Source organism: Peromyscus eremicus, chromosome 14, assembly GCF_949786415.1.
Source record: "Peromyscus eremicus chromosome 14, PerEre_H2_v1, whole genome shotgun sequence".
In the NCBI taxonomy this organism is placed as follows: domain Eukaryota; kingdom Metazoa; phylum Chordata; class Mammalia; order Rodentia; family Cricetidae; genus Peromyscus; species Peromyscus eremicus.
Genome location: NC_081430.1, coordinates 28,480,276 through 28,503,089, shown reverse-complemented (window position 1 = coordinate 28,503,089; position 22,814 = coordinate 28,480,276). Strand labels below are relative to the sequence as shown.

The window sequence follows — 22,814 nt, the reverse complement described above, 5'->3', positions numbered from 1 at the left end:
CACACCAATCATCAGTCAAAAAAAAAAATGCCCCACAGACTTGCCCCACAGTTATCCAATCCGATGGGGGCATTTTCTCAGTTGAAGTTTCCTCTTCCCCAATGACTCCAGCTTGTGTCCAGTTGATGAAAAACAACCAGCACAGGGTCTATTTGGGAAATGGGCAGGGCAAGGGGACAGCAGAGTGTAATGGGTAGGATGGATATGGCTAAAGTACATTATATGCATGCTTGAAGATCTTATAAAAATCCATTATTTTAGTCTACCAATATACACTAATGAAATAGAATAGAGGTCAGAAGTATATCCACATTTATGCAGACAATCACTTTTTTGATACATGAGTATGCTGTATTTGCATCTTTTACAGTTCCTTCTTCCTCTTTAATTCCTCCCATGTTCCCCCAACCATCCTCTTGAACTAATGACCTCTGTCTTAGTGAGGGTTTCTATTGCTGTGAAGAGACACTATGACTACAGCAACTCTTATAAAGAAAAAACACTTAATGGGGTGGCTTACAGTTTCAGAGGTTTAATCCATCATCATCATGGTGGGGCATGATGGCATGCAGGCAGACATGGTGCTGGAGAAGGAACTGAGAGTCCTACATCTTGATCTGCAGGCAACAGGAAGTGAACTGAGACACTGGGTATAGCTTGAGCATAGAAGACCTCAAAATCCACACCCTAAAGTGACATACTTCCTCCAACAAGGTCAGACCTGCTCTAACAAAGCCACACCTAATAGTGCCATTCCCTATGAGTTTATGGGGGGCCAATTACATTCAAACTACCACAACCTCTTTTAAAAAATACTTTTATTTTATGTGTGTGTTTTACTTACATGTATGTCTATGCACCGCATGCAGGCAGTGCCCATAGAGGTCATAAGAGGGTGCCAGATCCCTGGGACTGGAGATACAGAGTTGTGAGCCACCAGGTGGGTGCTGGGAATTACACTTGGGCCCTCTGAAAGACCATCAGTGCTCATAACCTCTGTACCACCCTTCCAGCCCCAATGACCTCTTCTACATGTGCTTTTATGGTATCTACATATCTTTGTACACATCTAAGTGTATATGTACAATCCACTGTGTCCAATTAATGTTGCCTAGGATTGAGGTATTGTCCCTGGGGGAAGGGAGGAGACTGTTTTTTCTGCTCTCAGCACTTTTCCTCCATCAATGTTGGCATGTCAATTGGTGTTGTCTTTGCAGGTCTTATACTGGCAACAATACTCTTGAGAGTTCATGGAAACAACATCCCTGTTCTTTCCAGAAGAAACTATCTTGCAGCAGTCACCTGTTCCTCAGGCTTCTGAAATATTCCCCACTTTCCGCACTGCTCTCTGAGCCTTAGGTTAGGGGGCTTGTTGTAGGGTTCCCTTTTGTGGCTGGGCATCTCATGATCTCTGCATTTTGATCAGTTGTGTGTCTCTCTAATGGTCTCTACCTGCTGCAAAAATAAGCTTCTTTGAGGAGGTGTGAGAGCTGCACTTAGCTAGTACATACAAGAATATGTATTTAGAAGGCAGTTGGAAGCTGTATCACTTTGGCAATATGGCTGTAGTAGGTTCTCTTCTAGGGCTTATGACCTCTCCAGCCATGATGGGTTCTTGTCTTGGTTTATCACACACAAGTTCTCTCCAATTGAGTGGGCTTTAGGTCAAATTAGATATGGCTGGCTATCTATCTATCTATCTATCTATCTATCTATCTATCAATCTATCAATCATCTAAACTCAAGATACTTTGATCACTATCTGTTCCATATATGAACATTAATTTAAGATGGATCATATATTTAATACAAATATAAAATTAGTAAAGTCTTAACAAATGTGAAACAACAAAACAAAAACTTTTAAAATTGGACTTCCTTAAAATGAAAAACTTTTATTCTTCAAAAGACAATATAAGAGAATGAAAGTATAAACCATATGCTGGAAGAAAATATTTCCAGAGCACATACACTTGATGAAGAATGAACAGTTCAACTTAGAAACAAGCCAAAGATTTTACAGAGACATAGCCACAAACACATGGAGGTAGCATATAAACACCTGAAAATATGCTCAATATCATTAATAATTGACCTGCAAATTAAAACTACAAGGAGATATTACTACACACCTTTAGAATGCCTAAAGTTTAAAAGATACTATCAAGAGTTGGCTAAGATTTGGAGGCACTAAAATTCTCACATGTATAACAGGAATGTAAACTGTAGCTGGAATTTTCCTGTGTCCCCTGGTCCACAGATGCTCAGACCCAAGTAAACACACAGAGGCTAATATTATTTTTAAACTATGGTCATGGCAAGCCTCTTGATATCTAGTTCTTATATCTTAAATTAACCCATTTCTATAAATCTATATTTTGCCACGTGGCTTGTGGCTTACCAGTACTTTTACATCTTGCTTCTAATGGCAGTGGCTGGAAGTGTCTCCTCTGCTCTTTTTTCTCTTCCTGTCTATCTGTTTGGATTTCCTGCCTGACTCTAAGCTGCCTTGCCATAGGCCAAACAGCTTTATTTATCAACCAGTCAGAGCAACATATATTCACAACATACAGAAAGACATTCCCATCAATAACCACTTTGGAAAATAGCTTTGTAGTTTGTATAAATATTAAACATAATTTTACACATTGCCTATACCACTTTGCATCTATGTATTTATTTATTCAAGAGGATAAAATGCTTATGTATAAATACAAATATGTACATGAATGATCTTAACAACCTTCTTTGTAATGCCCCAAACTAGAAATAACTCAGATATTCATTAAGAGGTGATTAGATAAAGACATTGTGTCATAGCTCATACTGGGGATATATCTCAGTAGTAGAGTGCTTGCTCAGCATGTTGGAGGTCCTGGATTTGATTCCCAGTGCAGAGGTGGGATTATGCAGTGGAATACAACTGAGAAATAAAATACTATGGCATAACAATATGGATGAACCTTGACACAACTATGCTGTGTGAGAGAAACAAGCTACAAACTATACCACAGAGATAAAATTTGTAAAAATGTAAACTCCGCTCACATGACAGAAGGCAGAACAATAGTTGCTTAGGTTTGGGAAAGGAGAACTGTGGAAGCTCAGGAAGAAGCAATACAAAGAGAAATGAGTGACTAAGCCAGGAGCAAGGACAGGGATCCACCCCTTCCCAGTCAAAACCAGCATGTTCAGTAAAGCTCTTGCTGGAGGCCAGGGATTCCAAAGAGTCTTCTGGTTCCTGGTTGCTCATCTCTTACCTTTGCCTGGACGTTACAGGTGAGGACCGAATCCTAGAGAAGGCACCTGGACACCGCAGAGTTGGGCCAATGGACTAACCAGTTCATTCCCTTTCCCAAGCCTCACCCCAGCTTCTGCCATAAGTCCTTTAAAAGGTTCTGAGAACAGCACTTTGATGGTACTCAAGCCCTGGGGACCCCTCTTGCTATAAATCTAAAGGAGCTCTTCCTCTGCTAAGCTCTCACTTATGAATCAAAAAATCTCTTTAGCCAGGCGGTGGTGGCGCACGCCTTTAATCCCAGCACTCGGGAGGCAGAGCCAGGCGGATCTCTGTGAGTTCGAGGCCAGCCTGGGCTACCAAGTGAGTCCCAGGAAAGGTGCAAAGCTACACAGAGAAACCCTGTCTCGAAAAACCAAAAAAAAAAAAAAAAAAAAAATCTCTTTAATAATCACCTTCTCTGTCTGTGAATTTTCTTCTTTGAATTCTCAAGACACCCTAAAGCCACAGACTCAGAAGAAATTTTGTGTGACCTGAGCACACAGCACCCTAACTCCTGAGTTAAAGCCCACCCGAGTGTTGAAAAACCTCATCCCTCTCAAAGACATCCTCAAATTTTCCTATATCATGATGAGAGATTATAGTGGTGATTCCATGTGTATGTACATATGTCCAAACTACCAAACTATGCACTTAGATAGTGTCTTAGTCACTGTTCACATGCTGTGAAGAGACACCATGACTAGGGCAACTCTTATAAAAGAAAGCATTTAGTTGAGGGCTGGCATACAGTTTCAGAGGGTCAGTCCATTATCATCACGGCAGGAAGCATTGTGGTACATAGGCAGACATGGTGCTGAAGAAGTAGCTGAGAGCTATTTTGATTAGCGGGAAGCAGGCAGAGAGAGTGACACTGGGTCTGGCATGGGCTTTTGAAACCTCAAAGCCCACCCCCAATGACACACCTTCTCTGACAAGGCCACACCTCCTAATCTTCTCCAAATAGTTCATCAACTGGGGACTAAGCCTGAAAATATATGTACCTATGGGGACCATTTTCATTTAAACTACCACACCTATTAGTTCATTCTTCAACTAGGAATGGGTAGTGACTGAGATGAAGATCTTCAGACTATCTTTTAAATGTAAAATATTAATTTTGAAACCATGAAAGGTCAAGGTCACTAAGCCATGTTTCTCTCAATGGTTTCCTTCAAATGACATGAGGCAGTGTTGCTATGCAATTGTCCTTGGTTATTATGCAAGGAGTCAAGTGTTCTAGACCAAAAGCAGATTTCAAAATCTTGTTTTTTCTTTTGGTGTTATAGAAACAACAGTGTCAAACACTTTGCATTGCTCATTTTGATGGAATGTGTAGACACCAGGAATTGTCTCATTGTGCTCTGACTCATCTCCTTCCAGACACTCAGCAGGTAGTGTGCATGTCACAGAGTTCTGGAAAGCAAGCACATCGAGGTGATCCCTAACCTGTTTGGATGCCTGGCAACCCCATGAACCCTGGGTGTGTCCACATGGGAGAAAGAAGCTCAAGGTTTGCTCTGTGAAATCACTTACTGTGTTTCCTTTGTTGCAAATACCATCACCCATGACTACGGTATGGAACAAATTTCTGGAGAGTCACTGGTGCTTTGGGAATTCTGGACTGCAGAGACTGTCCATGAAATTTGTCTTTAAGGGATATTGGAAATTTGGGAATTTTTTTTTTTCTCTAAGTTTCTACCCATGAGTTAAAGAAAATGATTCTGGAGATTGAGTTCCCAGTGCATCTCAGTCCGAAAGGAGAGAAATCACCTCGCTGGCAGTGTGTAAGTGTGCTCTGCATCCACTTACTTCTGGTTGCCCTCGATTGTCAGGGGCCTCTAATTTCAGCTAAACCACACGGTGGCTGACAGAGAACCTAAAATTATAGTTCTGGTCGCTTTTGTGACATTTTGATGCTTCTAAAAGTGCAACAGGGTACTAGATACAGAAAAGCCAGTGGGCATTACCTTTTCTTCTTTCTCCTTTTATTATGTACATTTATGGCATGTCATGAGACAAGGGGCTGCCACTTCCAGTCAGAGCCAGTCTGGGAAGAACTGGACTCTGGCAAAAGAGTGTTTCTTTGACACTGGTTGCAGAGTCAGGGCATGTTTCTTGGGTTCAGGGATAAAGTGTTTCTTTCTCAGATTCAGGTCCCAGATCCAGGCTGTGTTTCTTTCCCTGGTTCTGAGTTCCAGGGTCAGAGTGCTTAGGGATTGGTTGGTTTCCTGCTCTGTGATTGGTTGGTTTCTCTAGTCAGTTGGTCAGGGGCGAGTTCATTTCACTGGTCAGTCAGTTGGTCAGAGGCAGAGTCTGCTTCACTGGTCAGTTGGTGAGGGGCAGAGATGGCTCTGACCTCAGAGCCAAACCGTTCCTTTCACTGGCCCTTCTTAGCTTTTTGTCTCTAATTCTAAGGCCAGGGCACATTTCTTTCACTGGCTCTGACTCCAAGGACAGAGAGTTTCTTTGGCACTGGTTTAAGACTCAGGGCATGTTTCTTTGGTTCTGGGTTCAGGGATAAAGTGTTTCTTTCTCTGGCTCGATTCTCAGATCTAGGCTGTGTTTTTTAAACTAGTTCTGGGCTCCAGGGTCAGGGTGGGTTTCTTTAGCCAGCCCCTTTCCCCTACAATCCCTTCCTCTTACTAAGCCTCATGAGCATTAGGCTTTGTAGAGCCATTATGGATTATGAGTGGAGTTACTATATTTTAATTTGGTCATAGTTTTTAATGTGTTAATTTTGCTGAAGGTAGAAAAACATATTTACTTTGAGTTTCTTATGATGCTTCTAGATTTCTATCTTTTAATTTATGTTTCAGACAGAGATAAGAATCAAGCACTACAATGACAACCTATTTGGAATTTATCGAACAAAATGAAGAACGAGATGGGGTCCGGTTCAGTTGGAATGTTTGGCCATCTAGTCGGCTGGAAGCTACGAGAATGGTTGTTCCCGTGGCAGCCCTGTTTACACCTCTAAAGGAGAGACCTGACTTACCACCCATTCAATACGAGCCTGTCCTGTGCAGCAGGACAACTTGTCGAGCAGTTTTGAATCCTTTATGGTAATCACAATACATGGAAGGGAGTACTGTGGTAATATAGTTCAGAACTGTAATTTGTGCTGAGGGGTTAGCTCAGTTGGTAGAGTACTTACCTAGCACACACAAAGTCCTGGGTTCAGTCCCCTGCTTCACATAAACCAGCACACACCTGAGATCTCAGCACTCAGAGAGTGGAGGCAGGGCAGTCAGAAATTCAAGATTATTTTCAGCTGCATGGCAAATTCAAAGGCAAGCTGGGCTACATGAGATCGTCTCAACGAAAAGAAAAGGAAAATACATTGTTTCTTATTCATTTATGTAAAGAAATCTGTTTTTTTCTATTTACAGTTGTAGTCGAGGAATCCCAAGAGCTTAAGTTTTAGCATTCTAGTTATAATGAATTAGTAAAGTGAAGAGACCAGATACAAATGTCATTATAAAAAGTATTATATCCTACTAATGGTACTGGCTGTGTATGAACCCATCTTATGACTTGTAAAAGTCATAAATGAGTTGGTGTGGTATTCAAAAGGTGCTATTATTCCTAAGGCAAGATCTCAGGAAACGTTTTTTAAATTTCTCTTTCTTCTGCCTTTTCTCCCATCTAGTTTGTTAGTGAATGCAGTCAGTTCTACCTCCAGAGCACTGTGGATTCTCTGACTTTGACTTGGTGTTCGCTGATGCTGGGATTATAGGCTTACTCAGTCTTTCCTATCGATGTCACATCTTCCCATCTTTTCTCTGTCTGAGCCTTGAGTGTACCAACTAAACTTACAGCCTGGCGCTTTGCAAGTGTTTGTTAATTCTTCATATAGCATTCTGTCTCTGTTCTGTCATTGGCTTCCTTTCCTTCATCCTGCTCTTCAAGTGTGAAGGATCTCCTTTGGTTTTCTTTGTTATTATCTTCGTTGTTGTTGTTGTTGTTGTTGTCGTCGTCGTTGTCGTCGTCGTCGTCGTCGTCGATTTGTGTTTTGTGAGACAGTCTCACTATGTAGCCCCGGCTGGCCTGGAACTTGTTATGTGGCTAGACTAGCCTCGAACGTGCTGCATGTAGTCCTCTTGCACCTGGCTCCCAAGTGTTGGGATTGCAAGAATGTACTACCGTGCATACCCAGGAAGGCTCTGCTTTAAAGTAGCTGTTCCAAACACTTTCTCTAGAAATAGCTCTCTCTGTTTTCTTGTCTGTGTAATTAAAACAAATAATTTGTGTTTGTGTGCACATGTGTATGTGTTTGTGTGCATGCATGTGTGGTGCTATGGAGGTCAGAGGACAACTTTTGGAAGTTAGTTCTCTCCTTCTACCGTGGCTCTGGATATTGAACTGAGGTTGTTAGGCTTTCTTGGCAAGCACTTTGACCCAGTGAGCCATCTTGCTGGCCCTTTAGTCTTTATTATTGCTACTTAAGTAGTATTTTCAGCTGGGTGTGGTAGTAGAAGCCTATAATTCTAAAGACTTGAGGGGTTGTGGGTTCTAGGTCAGCCTGGATGTTTTAGCAAGATCCTGTCTCAAAACAAAACAGGGGTACAATTTAGTTTGGTGGTAAATGTTTGTCTAATGTATGAGGCCCTGGGCTCAACCCCTCATGCCCCCAGGAATAAAAAGCAAATCACTTTGATCATCAATTTTACTCCATGTTTTTGAATGAAATTAATTTTATTTAAATTGAGGTCCTTGTAAAATTGAACTGAAACATTGCCTAACTAATCTGTCTTTTCTTAAAACAGTCAAGTGGATTATCGAGCAAAACTCTGGGCTTGCAACTTTTGTTACCAAAGGAATCAGGTAAGGACATCTACAGATGCTAATGCTGTAGTGCTGGTCATGTAGGGGAATGCTTGTGTAAAAAGGATAAAATGGTTACAACAAAACAATCCTGCTTTTCATTCCATTTATGGCTTGTGTGTGTGTGGGTGTGCATGTGCAAGGCTGAGCATGTGTAGGTCAGAGGAAACTTGAGGGATTTAGTTCTGTCCTTATACCATATGGACTCCAGGGGTCAAACTCAGGTAGGTAGTCAGGGTTAGAAGCAAGAGCACTTAGCCACTAAGTCATCTCACCAGCCTGAAAATATATTTTTAATAATTAAATGAGACCATCCTGGTCTACATAGTGAGTTCCAGGACAGCCAGGGTTGCATAGAAGACCCTGTCTCAAAAGCAAACAACAACAACAACAACAAAAAATGCTGACAGAAATTTAAGTGATGAGGAAACAATTTTGAGTTTAAAACTATTTCTGGCAATAATTTGGTAATTTTTTTTCCTGTTTGCAGTTTCCACCTACATATGCTGGGATATCTGAACTGAGTCAGCCTGTTGAGCTTTTACCCCAGTTTTCAAGCATTGAATATGTAGTTCTGGTAAGAAATAAGAGTAGGTATTTAAGAAGGCTATAAGTAGACAAGGGCTTATGTCAGAATAATTATGAAAATGGAGATCCTGTTAAGGGCCTGACAAATCTAATTGAGCATTTCACAATTAAGAAACATTAAGGTCAATTTGATGAAGGTAATTTCTGACTAGAATTATTTGATGATTAGTCAGATACTAGGTAGGATGGTGTGATTTGATCAGTAAGCCAGAAAGTTTCAGCTTCATTTTTATAATTGGAGGTCTCTTGACGTATACTTGGTTAATAAAGTGCTAAATTCTACTGTGTGTCCTGGAGTTTATGAATGAACATACCCTTGTTGCTTATGGATTTTATTGTGGAGAGCTGGGCAGGTTAGGTCATGCCTGTAATCACAGAACTTTGCTTATGGAAGCAGAAGGATCAGGGGTTCAAGGTCATCTTGGTCTATGAGTTTGAGGTCTGCCTGGACTTTATGAGACATATCTCAAAACAACAAAAATCAAAAAAGGTGTGGAAATTTAAAAGTATAAATAAATTTTTGAGACAGTACCTGTCTCTAAAGCCCTGGCTGACCTGCAGCTCCCTGTGTAGAGCAGGCTGCCTCTGACTGCCTCTGTAGTGCAGGGATTAAAGGTATGCATCATTATGGCTGGCCAATAAAAAATATCTGAATGTGGTACAGGAACAGAATTGTGGTTCACTAGAACTAGTTGCTACATTTGTCAAACCTGGCTAGGTTTTGATTTTCTGAAAAGTCATCCCAGGCCTAGGTAATTATTTTATAAACATTATTTCATTATTATTAATTTAAATAATTTTTCTTTTTATTTTATGTATATTGGTGTTTTGCTTGCATGTAGGTCTGTGTAAGGGTGTTGGGTCCCCTAGAACTGTAGTTACAGTTGTGAGCCACCATGTGGGTGCTGGGAATTGAACCTGGGTCCATTGGAATAGCAGTCAGCACTCTCAACCACTGAACCATCTCTCCAGGCCTTCATTATTATTATTATTATTTTTTAGTTTAAAAATTATTTAATTATAACTGCCAGGCTGACTGGGTGGTTAAGGGGACTTGGTGCTCTTGCAGCAGGCCTGAGTTCAGTCTCCAGCACCCGTGTCTGTTTGTTCAAAACTGCCTGTAATTGCAGCTCCAGTGCATCTGTTGCTCTGCACTAGGCTTTTACACATCCACATACCCACACAGATATGTGGTTAAAAAGTGAAATGAATCTGGCAGTGGTGACGCACACCTTTAATCCCAGCCTTCGGAAGGCAGAGGCAGGCGGATCTCTGTGAGTTCGAGGCCAGCCTGGTCTACAGAGCAAGTGGCAGGACGTACTCCAAAGCTACACAGAGAAAGAACCCTGTCTTGAAAAACAAAACAAAACAAAAGAGTGAAATAAACCCAAACAAACAAACAAACAAAAAAATGACTATACTTACAGAAATTCACTCAAGTAGAAATACACATATTACTAGTGCTATTTTACTTGTAGTAGAATGCTATTTAACTTATTCTATACGGTTTTGACCAAAAACTTGGTACATGGTTTATGATTTTAAAATAATATGTTGTATCATTTATTTTTTTTATCTGGCACCCCACTCTGTTTTCCATCCAGGTTAATCTTGATTTTGTTGTTCTAAGTGAAATCTCCCCAATAGCTGAAGCCATAGGTGTTCCTGTACCTGGCTTGAACTTAGTAGTTGTTAAATTATTATTTGAAATATTTTAAAATTATTATTATTATTATTTGCAACAGAGTCTCATGTATGTCACGTTTCCTATGTAGATGAAGATGGCCTTCAACTCTTGGTGGTCCTCTGCTGGGGTCACAGGTGTGCATTACTACACTCAGTTTGAAAAGTAATAAATGCTTACAAGAAATTAAACTTCATGTAATTAAATAGAAAACTAAAGCCCCTCCCCACCGTGTGTGTGTGTGTGTGTGTGTGTGTGTGTGTGTGTGTGTGTGCGTGTGCGCGCGCGCACAAATGTGTACATACCATAGTGTGTGTTTGGAGGTCAGAAGAGAGTTTTCCGAAGTCAGTATTCTTCTTCCATTGTGGGTTTTGGGATGGACTCAGGTCCTCAGGCTTGTGCCACAAGTGTTTTTACATGCAGAGTCACCCTGTCAGCCCTTTACACTTCCTTTTTCACTCAGTGCTATGTCTTAGTCCATTCCAGGACCACGGATATAACCTGTTTCATTTCTATAATGGTTTTATTATAATTCCACTGCATGCACATATTAATATTTCACTGTTTTCAGTTTTCATTAGTTCTTGGTTGACTATCTTGAATATTGTTATGTAATGCTAATACCTTTATAAGTCCTTTTCTTACTGCATTTTTTTTTGAAGCGCGGCCCCCAGATGCCTTTGATATTTCTCTATGTGGTTGATACTTGTATAGAAGATGAAGATTTACAAGCTCTAAAGGAATCTTTGCAGATGTCATTGAGTCTTTTGCCACCTACAGCTTTGGTTGGACTTATTACTTTTGGGAAAATTGTCCATGTTCATCAACTTGGATGTGAAGGCATTTCAAAAAGCTATGTCTTCAGGGGCACAAAGGATTTATCTGCCAAACAACTGCAGGTGGGTAAGAATGGGAGAGCCATCTCTCCAGACCCTAGATGAATGTACTTTAAAAAACCATGATGAATTCACTTTGTTATAATTGCATTATGACAAGGCTTTAACTTTAGTATTAACATCAGTTTTGTTTCTTGTGTAATTTAGCTGTCATACAAATTGAAGACTTTCTGCTTTTCATAGTGTGTCTTTGGTATCTCTTTATACCACATATATAACCTGTTCCATTTCTGTAATGGCTTTATTAGAATTTCAGTGTATGTTCTTATTTAGGATTTCACTGTGTGCATTGTTTAGTTAGTGACTGTGTATGTGCATGTGTGTGTATGTGTGTGTGTGTGTGTGTGTGTGTGTGTGTAGGCCTTAGGACAACCTAAGGCATTGTTATTCATCAGGCACACTCTACTTTATTTTTGTCTTTTGTTTATTTTTGAGACAGGCTCTCTCATTGGCCTGGAGCTTGATGATTAGGCGAGTCTGGGTGGCCATTAAGCCTCAGGTATCCATCCACCAGTCTCTATCACTCAAGTAGTGGATTGCAAGTTTGCACCATTACACCCAGAGTTTGTTTGTTTGTTTGTTTGAGACAGGGTTTCTCTGTGTAGTTTTGGTGCCTGTCTTGGAACTTGCTCTGTAGACCAGGTTAGATCCATCTGCCTCTGCCTCCCGAGTGCTGGGATTAAAGGCTGTGCCACCACTGCCCGGCTCACCCTGATTTTTTTTTAATGTATTCTGGGGTTGAACTGAGGTCTTCATGCTTTTGAGGCAAATATTTTACTAAATCATAAACATTTTCCTGACTACACTGTTTCCTTTGCCTAACACTATCTACTTTTAACTGTATCTTTAAAATTTGAAGTGACTGGGGGTATTTTACTGGTCTCTACCTCGGCCTCCTGAGTGCAGGGCACAGGGTGGTGTCACTGTGCCTGGCTCTGAAGTTTGTTATTGTCTTAGGTTTGTTGAAGATAAGGAAGGAGACAGTTTGGGAATTGGTTAACGACACTTTGAGAAGTGGTTGAGGGTGTACACTCGGAAGGGAAGGAGACTGAAGAGGATGAGTGAAGGCAAGAGATGAGCAAAGTGAGGCTTCAGATGGTATGGGCTTCCTTTCAGAGTGACTTGGAAAGGAGGATCATTTGTTTTCAAGACGCAGGAGAATTGGTACAAGTTGAGTATTCCTTATCTAAAATACTTACAAACAGATGTGTTTGGGGTTTTGGAAGTTTTGGAACTCCATGAAGACCAAGTTTTTCTCCAATCCACAGAGATTGCCCTGCTTCTGCCTCATGGGTACTATTTTTTTTCTTTTTTTCTTTCTTTCTTTCTTTCTTTCTTTCTTTCTTTCTTTCTTTCTTTCTTTCTTTCTTTCTTTCTTCCTTCCCTCCCTTCCTCTCTCCTTCATTTCCTTCCTTCTTTCTTTCTTTCTTTCTTTCTTTCTTTCTTTCTTTCTTTCTTTCGTTCGTTCTTTCGTTCTTTCCTTTTTTTAATATTTGCGAACATGGGTATGGGAAGATGGGATACATTCTGAGAAATGTATCATTAGCCATTTTCATCATGGTGTGAACATAGAGCACTTATATCAACTAAGCAGCTATGGTACAAGAGGTGATGTAATCTTAGGGACTCATCATTGTGTGTGGCTCATTATTGACTGAGGTGTCATTCTATGGCTTAACACTGTATATAAAGAGATATTTTGGGGATGGCACCCAAGTGCAAGCTAAAATAACTGATGTTTAATGTGTACATGCTTATAGACACAGCCTGAACGTAACTTTATAGATTATGTTTAGTACATCTGTACTATGACTCTAGTGCATCATATGAAGTCATGTGTGGAGTTTTCTATTGTGGCATCCAGATGACACTTATAAGATTGCAGGTTTTGGAGCATTTCAGGTTTGAGTTTTTGGATTAGATATATAACCTGTGATAACGATGTCTGCTTTTCAGTACAGTCATGACAATAAAATAGATTATACCTTTAAATGTTTGGTTTGTTGTTTGTTTGCTTTTGTTTGTATAGCCTTGCCTGTCCTAGAGCTAACTCTGGCCTCAAACTCGCAGAGATCCATCTGCCTCTGAGTGCTGGGATTAAAGGTGTATACCACCACTGCCCGGCTGAAAAAGATTATTTTTTTAAATTTAAAAAAGTGTGTATGTGTGTGAGTGTGTGTATGTGTGTGTGTACAGACACATGAGTGCAGGTGCTTGCAGAGGTAGAAGAAGGCATTGGATTCCCTAGAGTAATAGGCTGATAACGGCTGGTAGGCTGATATGTGGGCCACCTGATTGAGGTGCTGGATCAAACCCTGGTCTTCTGCAAGAGCTGCAAGCCTCTTAACTGCTGAGCCATCTTTCCAGTCCTTGGTGTACTGCTTCATAGTGCTGCAGTTATGATTTTACACTGCTTTATTAGATAACTTCATTCCTTTCTTCTAGATTTTAAATACCATGCGAGCAGTGAGTATTTTTTTAAACCACTGTATTCCTGCTACAGAGTAGGTGTTTAAGATACTAGTTGCTGAAAAGGATGAATGCATATAAGCTAAGAAGAAAGACATTTAAGTTAATCATTAATGCATTTTGACTACATTAGATAAGAGGTACTTCTAAATTAGTATCCTTTTCACTCCATCAGACCTTGTATTTGCTCTCTCCTGGTGAATTGCTACTGAGAGAGCTCAGTTTCCACAGATAGACTGTTTGCTTTCTGGGGGAAGAGACCTTATGCTCATTTTGTGTTCCTAATTTGTAGTAGAGCACCTTGAACATCTTAAGAAGTTGACAAATATTGTGATCTCACTGTAATAATCTCTTTACAGGAAAGGCTGGAGCTCTCTAAAGTATCTGTTACTCAAGCCACACGTGGGCCTCAGGTCCAGCAGCCACCTCCTTCCAATAGGTAATTAATATGGCAAACAGAATTCTATAATTCAAGCAGGTACTTAAACATACCATGCCCTCAACTTGCTCAAAGGCATTAGGTGATAGTATAATATTTAGTAATGTTAGGGATATAAATAAATTACAGTAGTATATAGTTGTAAAAAACAAGCTATAGTTTTTTGAGGCACCTTTTTCAATCATTATGATGTTAGGAGTTTAGTTTTGATATGTTTCTTTTTATTTTTAAGTTCATAAAACCTTTATGTGGTTTGAGGGTGGCTATGCAAAAATAGGGCCTCAAAAGCTTATAATTTTCTCTTTACAGGTAGCTTTAACCTTCTGATCAGAGGTGCTGTTACTAAAACTGATTGATGCATTGATGTATCTTCTAATTATGTTGATAACCTTAAAACTTTAAAAGAAATTGGTAACAATTGTATTGATTCCTTGGTTGGTAGCAGCAGTATGACTGGAGTGATAAACAGACTATAGTATGTGGCCCAGTAATAACCATTTCTCTTTCTTTCTGGGGAGACAGTATCCTATAGCCAGGTTGGACTTAGACTTGGTTTGGTGACCTTGATCTCTTGATTCTCCTACGTCCACCTTCTTAGTGCTGGAATTACAGGCGTGTACTACCATGCCTGACTCATTTCTTTCTCCCTTCTCCTCTTGCCTCCTTCTCTTCCTATCTCCTCTTTTTCCCACCACTTGGAGTGTGTATTTGTGTGTGTTTTTGTGTATTGCTGGGGATCCAGCCTAGGCTCTCATACCTGCTAGATAAGTCCTCTACTGACTGAGCTACATCTCCAATAGCAAGCTGCTTCCAAAGAAACACTCCAGTGCATTCTGCTGCACACAGAAGATTGTGAACTGTTGGTCTACTGTGTATCAGATAGTTTTTGCAATATCACATTTGTAAATGGCTTTTGGTTTACTCCTGTTTTGCAGATTCTTACAGCCAGTACAGAAAATAGACATGAATCTCACAGATCTTTTGGGAGAACTTCAGCGAGACCCTTGGCCTGTACCACAAGGGAAGAGACCTTTGCGTTCCTCAGGAGTGGCCCTTTCCATAGCTGTAGGACTACTTGAGGTAGTAATGATGAAAATTTGGTTTTGAAATGTAAGAGTCCTTGTGTGTGTTCGCTCACATGAGTGTGTGTGTGCACATGTAGAATGGTAAAGATGTGAGCCAAACACCATGGTGGTGGTTGGTGTAAGGGTCTATTCTTCCTTCTTCCTTTCTTATTTCTTTTTATCTTTTTCTTCCTTGCTCCACTTTCATCTTTCTCCTCCTTTTCTTCTGTCTCACTATATAATACAATTAGTGCTGAACCTGAACTGACGGCAGCCCTCCGACCTTAAGAGTTCTGAGTGTAGGACTATCGCTGTGCACCTCCATGTGTGGCTCTTCTCTTCTCATTCAGGAATCAGTGTACAATACCTTTTTTTTTTTTAAACTCCACATTTCAGGCAATTCTGTGGCAGAAACACCTGTGTGTCCTATCAATTCAATTTTGACACTGTTTACTAGAAGTAGCATTAGTTCTCACAGATTAAGGGCTCATTTCCATGAACAGGCTGTTCACTTCAAATTCCAGCTACAAGTAGTAGGTTGTTACTTGTACTTCTAGCTTTAAGTTGGGTAGCTCCTCAAGTTTGATTAATTTGCTATAGTGGCTGGCTCAGAGAACTTACGGGAAACCCTTTACTTATAAAGAGTGTTACAAAAGACACAACCTGATAGGAGAAATGCATACAGTTGCAACATGAAAGGGCATGTCCCCTCTATACACCACACATTAGAAAGCAGCATGGGTTCAGCCATCCAGAAACTCCAAATCCAGTCCATATGATTTTTAAAAAGGAATTTATTTTTATTATTTTAAATTCCGTGTGTGTGTTTGTGTGTGTATCTGTGTGCATGTGTGTGTGCATCTGAGTATAAGTGCCCTCAGAGGTCAGAGGCAGAGCTGGAGTTATGGGTCTTTGTGAGCCACCTGACATAGATGCTGGGAATCAAACTTGGTTCTTCTGGTAAGCATCTCTCCACCCTGATTTTTTTATTTTATAATTTAATTTAATTTTACATATCAACCATGTTTCCCCTGTCCTCCCCCCTCCTGCTGCCCCCTTCCCCCCAGCCCACCCCCCAATCCCATCTCCTCCAGGGCAAAGACTCCCCTGGGGATTCAGCTCAACCTGGTAGATTCAGTCCAGGCAGGTCCAGTCCCCTCCTCCCAGGCTGAGCGAAGTGTCCCTGCATAAGCCCCAGGTTCCAAACAGCCAGCTCATGCACTAAGGACAGGTCCCGTTTCCACTACCTGGATGCCTCCCAAACACTTCAAGTTAATCAACTGTCTCACTTATCCGGAGGGTCTGATCCAGTTGGGGGCTCCTCAGCTATTGGTTCATAGTTCATGTGTTTCTATTCATTTGGCTATTTGTCCCTGTGCTTTTTCCAATCTTGGTCTCAATAATTCTAGCTCATACACTCCCTTCTTTTTCTCGCCAGTTGGACTCCTAGAGCTCCACCTGGGGCCTGACTGTGGATCTTTGCATCTGCTTCCCTCAGTCATTGGATGAGAGTTCTAGCACAATAGTTAGGGTGTTTGGCCATCCTATCAACAGAGTAGGTCAGTTCGGGCTTTCTCTTGACCATTGCCAGTAGTCTATTGTGGAGGTATCTTTGTGGATTTCTGTTGACTTCCCTAGCACTTTGCTTCTTCCTACTCTTATGTGGTCTTCATTTATTATGGTCTCTTATTCCTTGTTCTCCCTCTCTGTTCTTTTTTTTTCCTTTTTAAAAAAAATTTTATAATTTAATTTTACATATCAGCCACGAATTCCCTTGTTCTCCCCCCTCCCTCTCCCCCCTGCCTTCCCCCCCCAGCCCATTCTCCATTCCCATCTCCTCCAGGGCAAAGACTCCCCTGAGGATTGAGTTCAACTTGGTAGGTTCAGTCCAGGCAGGTCCGGTCCCTTCCTCCCAGGCTGAGCGAAGTGTCCCTGTATAAGCCCCAGGTTCGAAACAGCCAGCACATGCACTAAGGACAGGTCCCGGTCCCACTGCCTGGATGCCTCCCAAACAGATCAAGCTAATCAGTTGTCTCACTTATCCAGAGGACCTGATCCAGTTGGGGGCTCCTCAGCTATTGGTTCATAGTTCATGTGTTTCTATTCATTTGGCTATTTGTCCCTGTGCTTTTTCCAATCTTGGTCTCAACAATTCTCACTCATACAAACCCTCCTCTTTCTCACCAATTGGACTCCTGGAGCTCCACCTGAGGCCTGGCCGTGGATCTCTGCATCCGGTTCCCTCAGTCATTGGATGAGGTTCCTAGCACGACAAATTAGGGTGTTTGGCCATCCCATCACCAGAGTAGGTTAGTTCGGGCTGTCTCTTGACCATTGCCAGTAGTCTATTGTGGAGGTATCTTTGTGGATTTCTGTGGGCCTCTCTAGCACTTTGCTTCTTCCTATTCTCATGTGGTCTTCATTTACCATGGTCTCCTATTCCTTGTTCTCCCTCTCTATTCTTGATCCAGCTGGGATCTCCTGCTCCCCTAAGCTCTCTTTCCCTCGACCCTTGCCTTTCATTACCCCCACTCATGTCCAGGTTGTTCATGTAGATCTCATCCATTTCTCCATCATTAGACAATCCCTGTGTCTTTCTTGGGGTCCTGTTTTCTAGGTAGCCTCTCTGGAGTTGTGAGTAGCAGTCTAGTCATCTTTGTTTTACATCTAGTATCCTCCTGTGAGTGAGTACATACCATGTTTGTCTTTCTGAGTCTGGGATACCTCACTCAGGATGATTTTTTCTAGATCCATCCATTTGTCTGCAAACCTCATGATGTCATTGTTTTTCTCTGCTGTGTATATGTACCACATTTTATTTATCCATTCTTCAGTTGAAGGGTAATCAGGTTGTTTCCAGGTTCTGGCTATTACAAATAATGCTGCTATGAATATAGTTGAGCATGTGTTCTTGTGGTATGATTGAGCATTCCTTGGGAATATGCCCAAGAGTGGTATAGCTGGGTCTTGGGGGAGATTGATTCCCAATTTTCTAAGAAAGTGCCATATTGATTTTCAAAGTGGCTGTACAAGCTTGCATTCCCACCAGCAGTGGAAGAGAGTTCCTCTTGCTCCACATCCTCTCCAGCATAAGGTGTCTTCAGTGTTTTTGATCTTAGCCATTCTGACAGGTGTAAGGTAGCATCTCAGAGTTGTTCCTGCTTTCTCTTCTATCAGGTTCAGAGTAACTGGATTTATCTGTTTTTTTTTTTTTAAAGATCTATTTGTTTTTATTTAGTATATGAGTGTTTTGCCTGCATGTATGTCTGTACACCCTGTGCATGTCTGGATGCCCATGGAGGCCGGAAGAAGGCATTGGTTCCCTGGAACTGGAGTTACAGATGATTGTGAACTGCTGGGTGGGTGCTGAGAACCAAGCCTGGGTCTTCTGCAAGAACAGCAAGTGCTTTTATCACTGAGCCATCTCTCCAGTGTCCCCGCACCCCATGATTGGTTGTGGAAGCTTCACTACAGAGGGGAGATTGACTGCATCGCTGGCTGGTGGTGTTCAACTTGTGATCTTTCTTTATTCTTGAAATCTATTAGTAGGATGATTGTTGTAGTTAATTTGTTCTAGTACCTGTTGGGCCCATGTGATTTATTCCTGTAGCACTTTCTTGGATTATATTTATTAGTTTTCTTTCCTTCCTTCCTTCCTTCCTTCCTTCCTTCCTTCCTTCCTTCCTTCCTTCCTTTTTTTTTTTGAGACAAGGTTTCACAGTTTTGTGCTGGTTGGCCTGGAAAAGTAAGCCACAGAGATCTGCCTGCCTCTGCCTCCTGAGTTCTGGTATTAAAGATGTGCACTACTATCCTAGTTAGGGTTTTTATTGCTGTAGTGAAACACCATAACCAAGAGCAACTTGAGGAGGAAAGGGTTTATTTCACTCACAGTTCCATATAACAGTTTATTATCAAAAGCAGCGAGGGCAGGAACTGAAGCAACGCAGGAACCTGGAGGTGGGAGCTGATGCAGAGGTCATGGAGGGGTGCTGCTTACTGGCTTGCTCCCCATGGCTTGCTCAGCCTGCTTTCTTATAGAACCCAGGACCACCAGCCCAGGGGTGTCCCTACCCACAGTGGGCTGGTCCCTACCACATCGATCACTAATTAGGAAAATTCTCTACAGGCTTGCCTACAGCCAGATCTTATGGAGGCAGTTCTCAAATTAGTCATCAGTAGCTTGTTTCAAGTTCATGTAAAAACTAACCAGTACAACTCCCATGTCTGGCTCTTTTTTTTTGAACAGAAGAGTTTATTTTATCTTATTTTTACAGAGAGAGAGTCCATAATGGCTGAGGATGAATGGCAGCAGGCAGCTAGAGCAGGAAACTGAGAGATCACATAATCAGTCACAAGCAGAGAGAGTGAACTGGCTAAGGGGACTAAGTTATGAGCTTCTAAAGATGTATTTCTTTAGCAAGGCTGCAACTCCACATAGCCTCCCCAAACAGCACTACCAGCTTCAGAGCAAGTATTCAAATGCCTGAGTCTGTGGGGTCATTTCTAATGGAGACTATCACACACTCATTACTGTATTTCATCTTGATTTAATTGTGATACATCATATGCACCTACAAATTTGTCCATTTTGTAGACTAAAGGTTTTTAAGATGTCCAAATGACTATATGAATTTCATCGGTATCTATTGTAATATATTTTTCTATTTTAAATAAATTAAAAATTTTCTTCTTCTTCTTCTTCTTCTTCTTCTTCTTCTTCTTCTTCTTCTTCTTCTTCTTCTTCTTTTTCTTCTTCTTCTTGGTTTTTCAAGACAGAGTTTCTCTGTGCAACAGCCCTGGCTGTCCTGGAACTAGCTTTGTAGACTAGGCTGGCCTTGAACTCACAGAGATCTGCCTCCGAGGTATGGGATTAAAGGTATAGGCCACCATCACCCGGCTTTAAATAATTCTTTAATTTTTTAAAAATTACAGTATAATTACATCCTTTCCCTTTCCCCCCTCTCCTCCTTCAACACTCTCCCAAGTGCCCCCTAGTTTCTTCCAAATTCAAGCCTATTTTTTCCTTGTTATGTATGTTTTCAAGCTGACCATTGGTTATTGGGTAACCAGTTGGTGTGTTCTTCCTGGGGAGGACTGTTTTTCCCACTCTCAGCACTCTCTAGTTGCCTGTAGTTCTTTGTGTATGATTGAGGCCATGTGGGCTTCCCTCGTCCCATGTTAGCATGCCTGTTGGTGTCGTCCTTGTTCAGGACGTGTTTAGGCAGCCATGTTGATGAGACTTCTAGGAGACACAATCTTTTTTTAAAATTTATATATTTTTAACTTAAATTTTTGAATTCATTTTATATACCATCCACAGATCCCCCTCTCATCCCTCCTCCCACTCCTCCGCCTAGAAACCCCCCCCCCCCCACTGATATCCCAATTTCCTCCTTCAAAAGGGTAAGGCCTCCCATGGGGAGTCAGCAAAGCATAGTACATTCAGTTGAGGCAGGTCCAAGCCCCTCCCCCCTGCATCAAGACTGAGCTAGGTGTCCCCATCATAGGGAATGGGATCCAAAAAGACAGCTCATGCACCAGGGATGGATCTGGTCTCACTGCCAGGGGCGCCTCAAACAGACCAAGCTACACTACAGGAGACACAATCTTATAGCAAACTTCCTGTTCCTCTGGCTCATTAAATCTTTCTTCTCCCCCCTTCACTATGATCCCTGAGCCTCAGGTGCAGGAGGTGTGGTGTAGATGTGTCAGTTGGGACTGACTCTACCGCTGTGTATTTTGATCCTTTGTGGTTTTCTGTAATGGTCTCTGCTGCAAGAGGAGTTTCCTTGATGGGGGTGAGGACTATACTTCCCTGGTTAGACCCCAGAGAAGGATGTCTTTTTCATTAATTTTGTGTGTATGTGTGTGTGTGTGTGTGTGTGTGTGTGTGTGTGTGTGTGTGTGTAAAGGTGGTTGGGAGGGAGGGAGAGAAATAGCGAGAGAGTTCATGTGTACCTTGTGTGTGCAGCAGACCCTGGAAGACAGACGAGGGTGTCATATACTCTGGAACTATGGTCGCAGGGAGTTGTGAGCTGCCATGTGGTGCTGGGAATTTATTTATTTGAGACAGGAGTGTATATACCTGCTTTCTGTTATCCTTTACATTTTTTGAGTGAGTTCTTTTCCTCCAATAGTGTACTTTCCCCAACACTGGTGCTCGGATCATGATGTTCATTGGTGGTCCTGCTACCCAGGGGCCTGGAATGGTGGTTGAAGATGAATTAAAGACTCCAATAAGATCCTGGCATGACATTGAAAAGGATAATGCCAAATATGTTAAAAAGGGAACTAAGGTAATTTTTTAATTCAGTTGTTTTCTTGTGAATTGTTTTCTATTTTTGTAACTTTACATTTTTAGGGGTGGTTTGCAAAGGTATATTTTACTAATGGTGATTCTTGAATCTTTGTATTGTTTTTGCTTGTTGATGCCTTTGTTATTATTATTGTTATTATTGCTATTTTTAGTTCAGACTTTTAGTTTAATTTTACTGTACTGTTTGATAGTTTTTGGTAGTCATTGTTATATTTTTAACAATAATTGATGTCATATTTTTGACACTGTGAGTGCTTTTTTCTGCTAATGAGTTTCCCATTTGAGCTCAGAAGTTTTATTTTTTTTTGTTAAAGCTGCAAAAACATGCTTTAGATTGGCTTATCTTCTGTTTTTTTTCCTCTTTTCAGATGTATTTGTTACTTGCTTATGGATTTAGCTAGGAAAAAGTTTTGTGTTGTTCTCTTGGGTTTTTTTTTTGTGTGTGTGTTTGTGTTGAAGAAGAGAATATATACCTCTCCTTAGTTTTGTTTCACTTAGGAACATATCTAAAAATAATGGCTTTTAAGTCAAAGAAAGTTAAAATATCAGACTTTGCTTACTTATTTATTTGAGACAGAATCTTTCTATATAGTGTAACTCATGATGCTTTTTTTGGAGCCTCCCCAGTGATGGGATTTCTGACATCTGTCTGCCTGGAAGTCATTTTACTTCTAGAAGTCATTTTATTATTTTTATAAAACTATATTTTAGGAAATTAAATGAGACAAGAAGAGTAAATTATGAGTTGTTCTTTTACTCTTAAATTATTTTATCTGTTAATAGGAAAAAGATTTCTAGGACAGTTAGGTTATATATTTGATTTTATTAAAATCTTTTGCAGCACTTTGAAGCACTGGCTAATCGAGCTGCTACAACTGGGCACATTATTGATATCTACGCATGTGCATTAGATCAGACAGGTCTCCTGGAGATGAAGTGCTGCCCTAACCTTACTGGGTACGTATGTGCATATCTAATAACGACTGCTTACAGTGTGAACCAACACTGAGAGCTTAGGAAACGACACACTCACTCATGGTCTTCTGCTTTATGGCAACATTCCTGACAGCTCTGCTGCGTCTTCTTTGGAGCTCACGTTACACTTTTTTTCTGAAAAGACAGGCTTATAAAGGCACAAGTTCTTTGGAAAAAGTTTATTCTAAAGTTTCTTAGTTGTTTTAGTAATGTTTTTGAGATAGCACATCGTAGCAGGCTTTCTTTGGTCCACCAACCATGGTGGAGACTCCCAAACTG

The 22,814-nt window shown here is 41.0% G+C and overlaps 1 protein-coding gene across 3 annotated transcripts in view; it reads left to right on the top strand.

Annotated features, from left to right (window-relative positions):
* The first annotated feature begins 5,547 nt into the window (after window positions 1–5,547).
* The window catches only part of LOC131924110 (protein transport protein Sec23A-like), a 49,503-nt gene continuing 32,236 nt past the window's right edge, over window positions 5,548–22,814 (top strand). For 2 of the 3 annotated variants that reach the window (XM_059279334.1, XM_059279333.1), the window contains exons 1-9: window positions 5,548–5,604; window positions 6,097–6,342; window positions 8,047–8,104; window positions 8,595–8,681; window positions 11,039–11,275; window positions 14,101–14,180; window positions 15,116–15,260; window positions 21,382–21,540; window positions 22,402–22,517. In XM_059279334.1, coding sequence (XP_059135317.1) covers window positions 6,122–6,342; window positions 8,047–8,104; window positions 8,595–8,681; window positions 11,039–11,275; window positions 14,101–14,180; window positions 15,116–15,260; window positions 21,382–21,540; window positions 22,402–22,517 — 1,103 coding nt within the window. In that variant the 5' untranslated portion in view covers window positions 5,548–5,604; window positions 6,097–6,121. The remainder of the gene's footprint in view (window positions 5,605–6,096; window positions 6,343–8,046; window positions 8,105–8,594; window positions 8,682–11,038; window positions 11,276–14,100; window positions 14,181–15,115; window positions 15,261–21,381; window positions 21,541–22,401; window positions 22,518–22,814) is intronic. The other variant, XM_059279335.1, reaches the window with a different exon arrangement.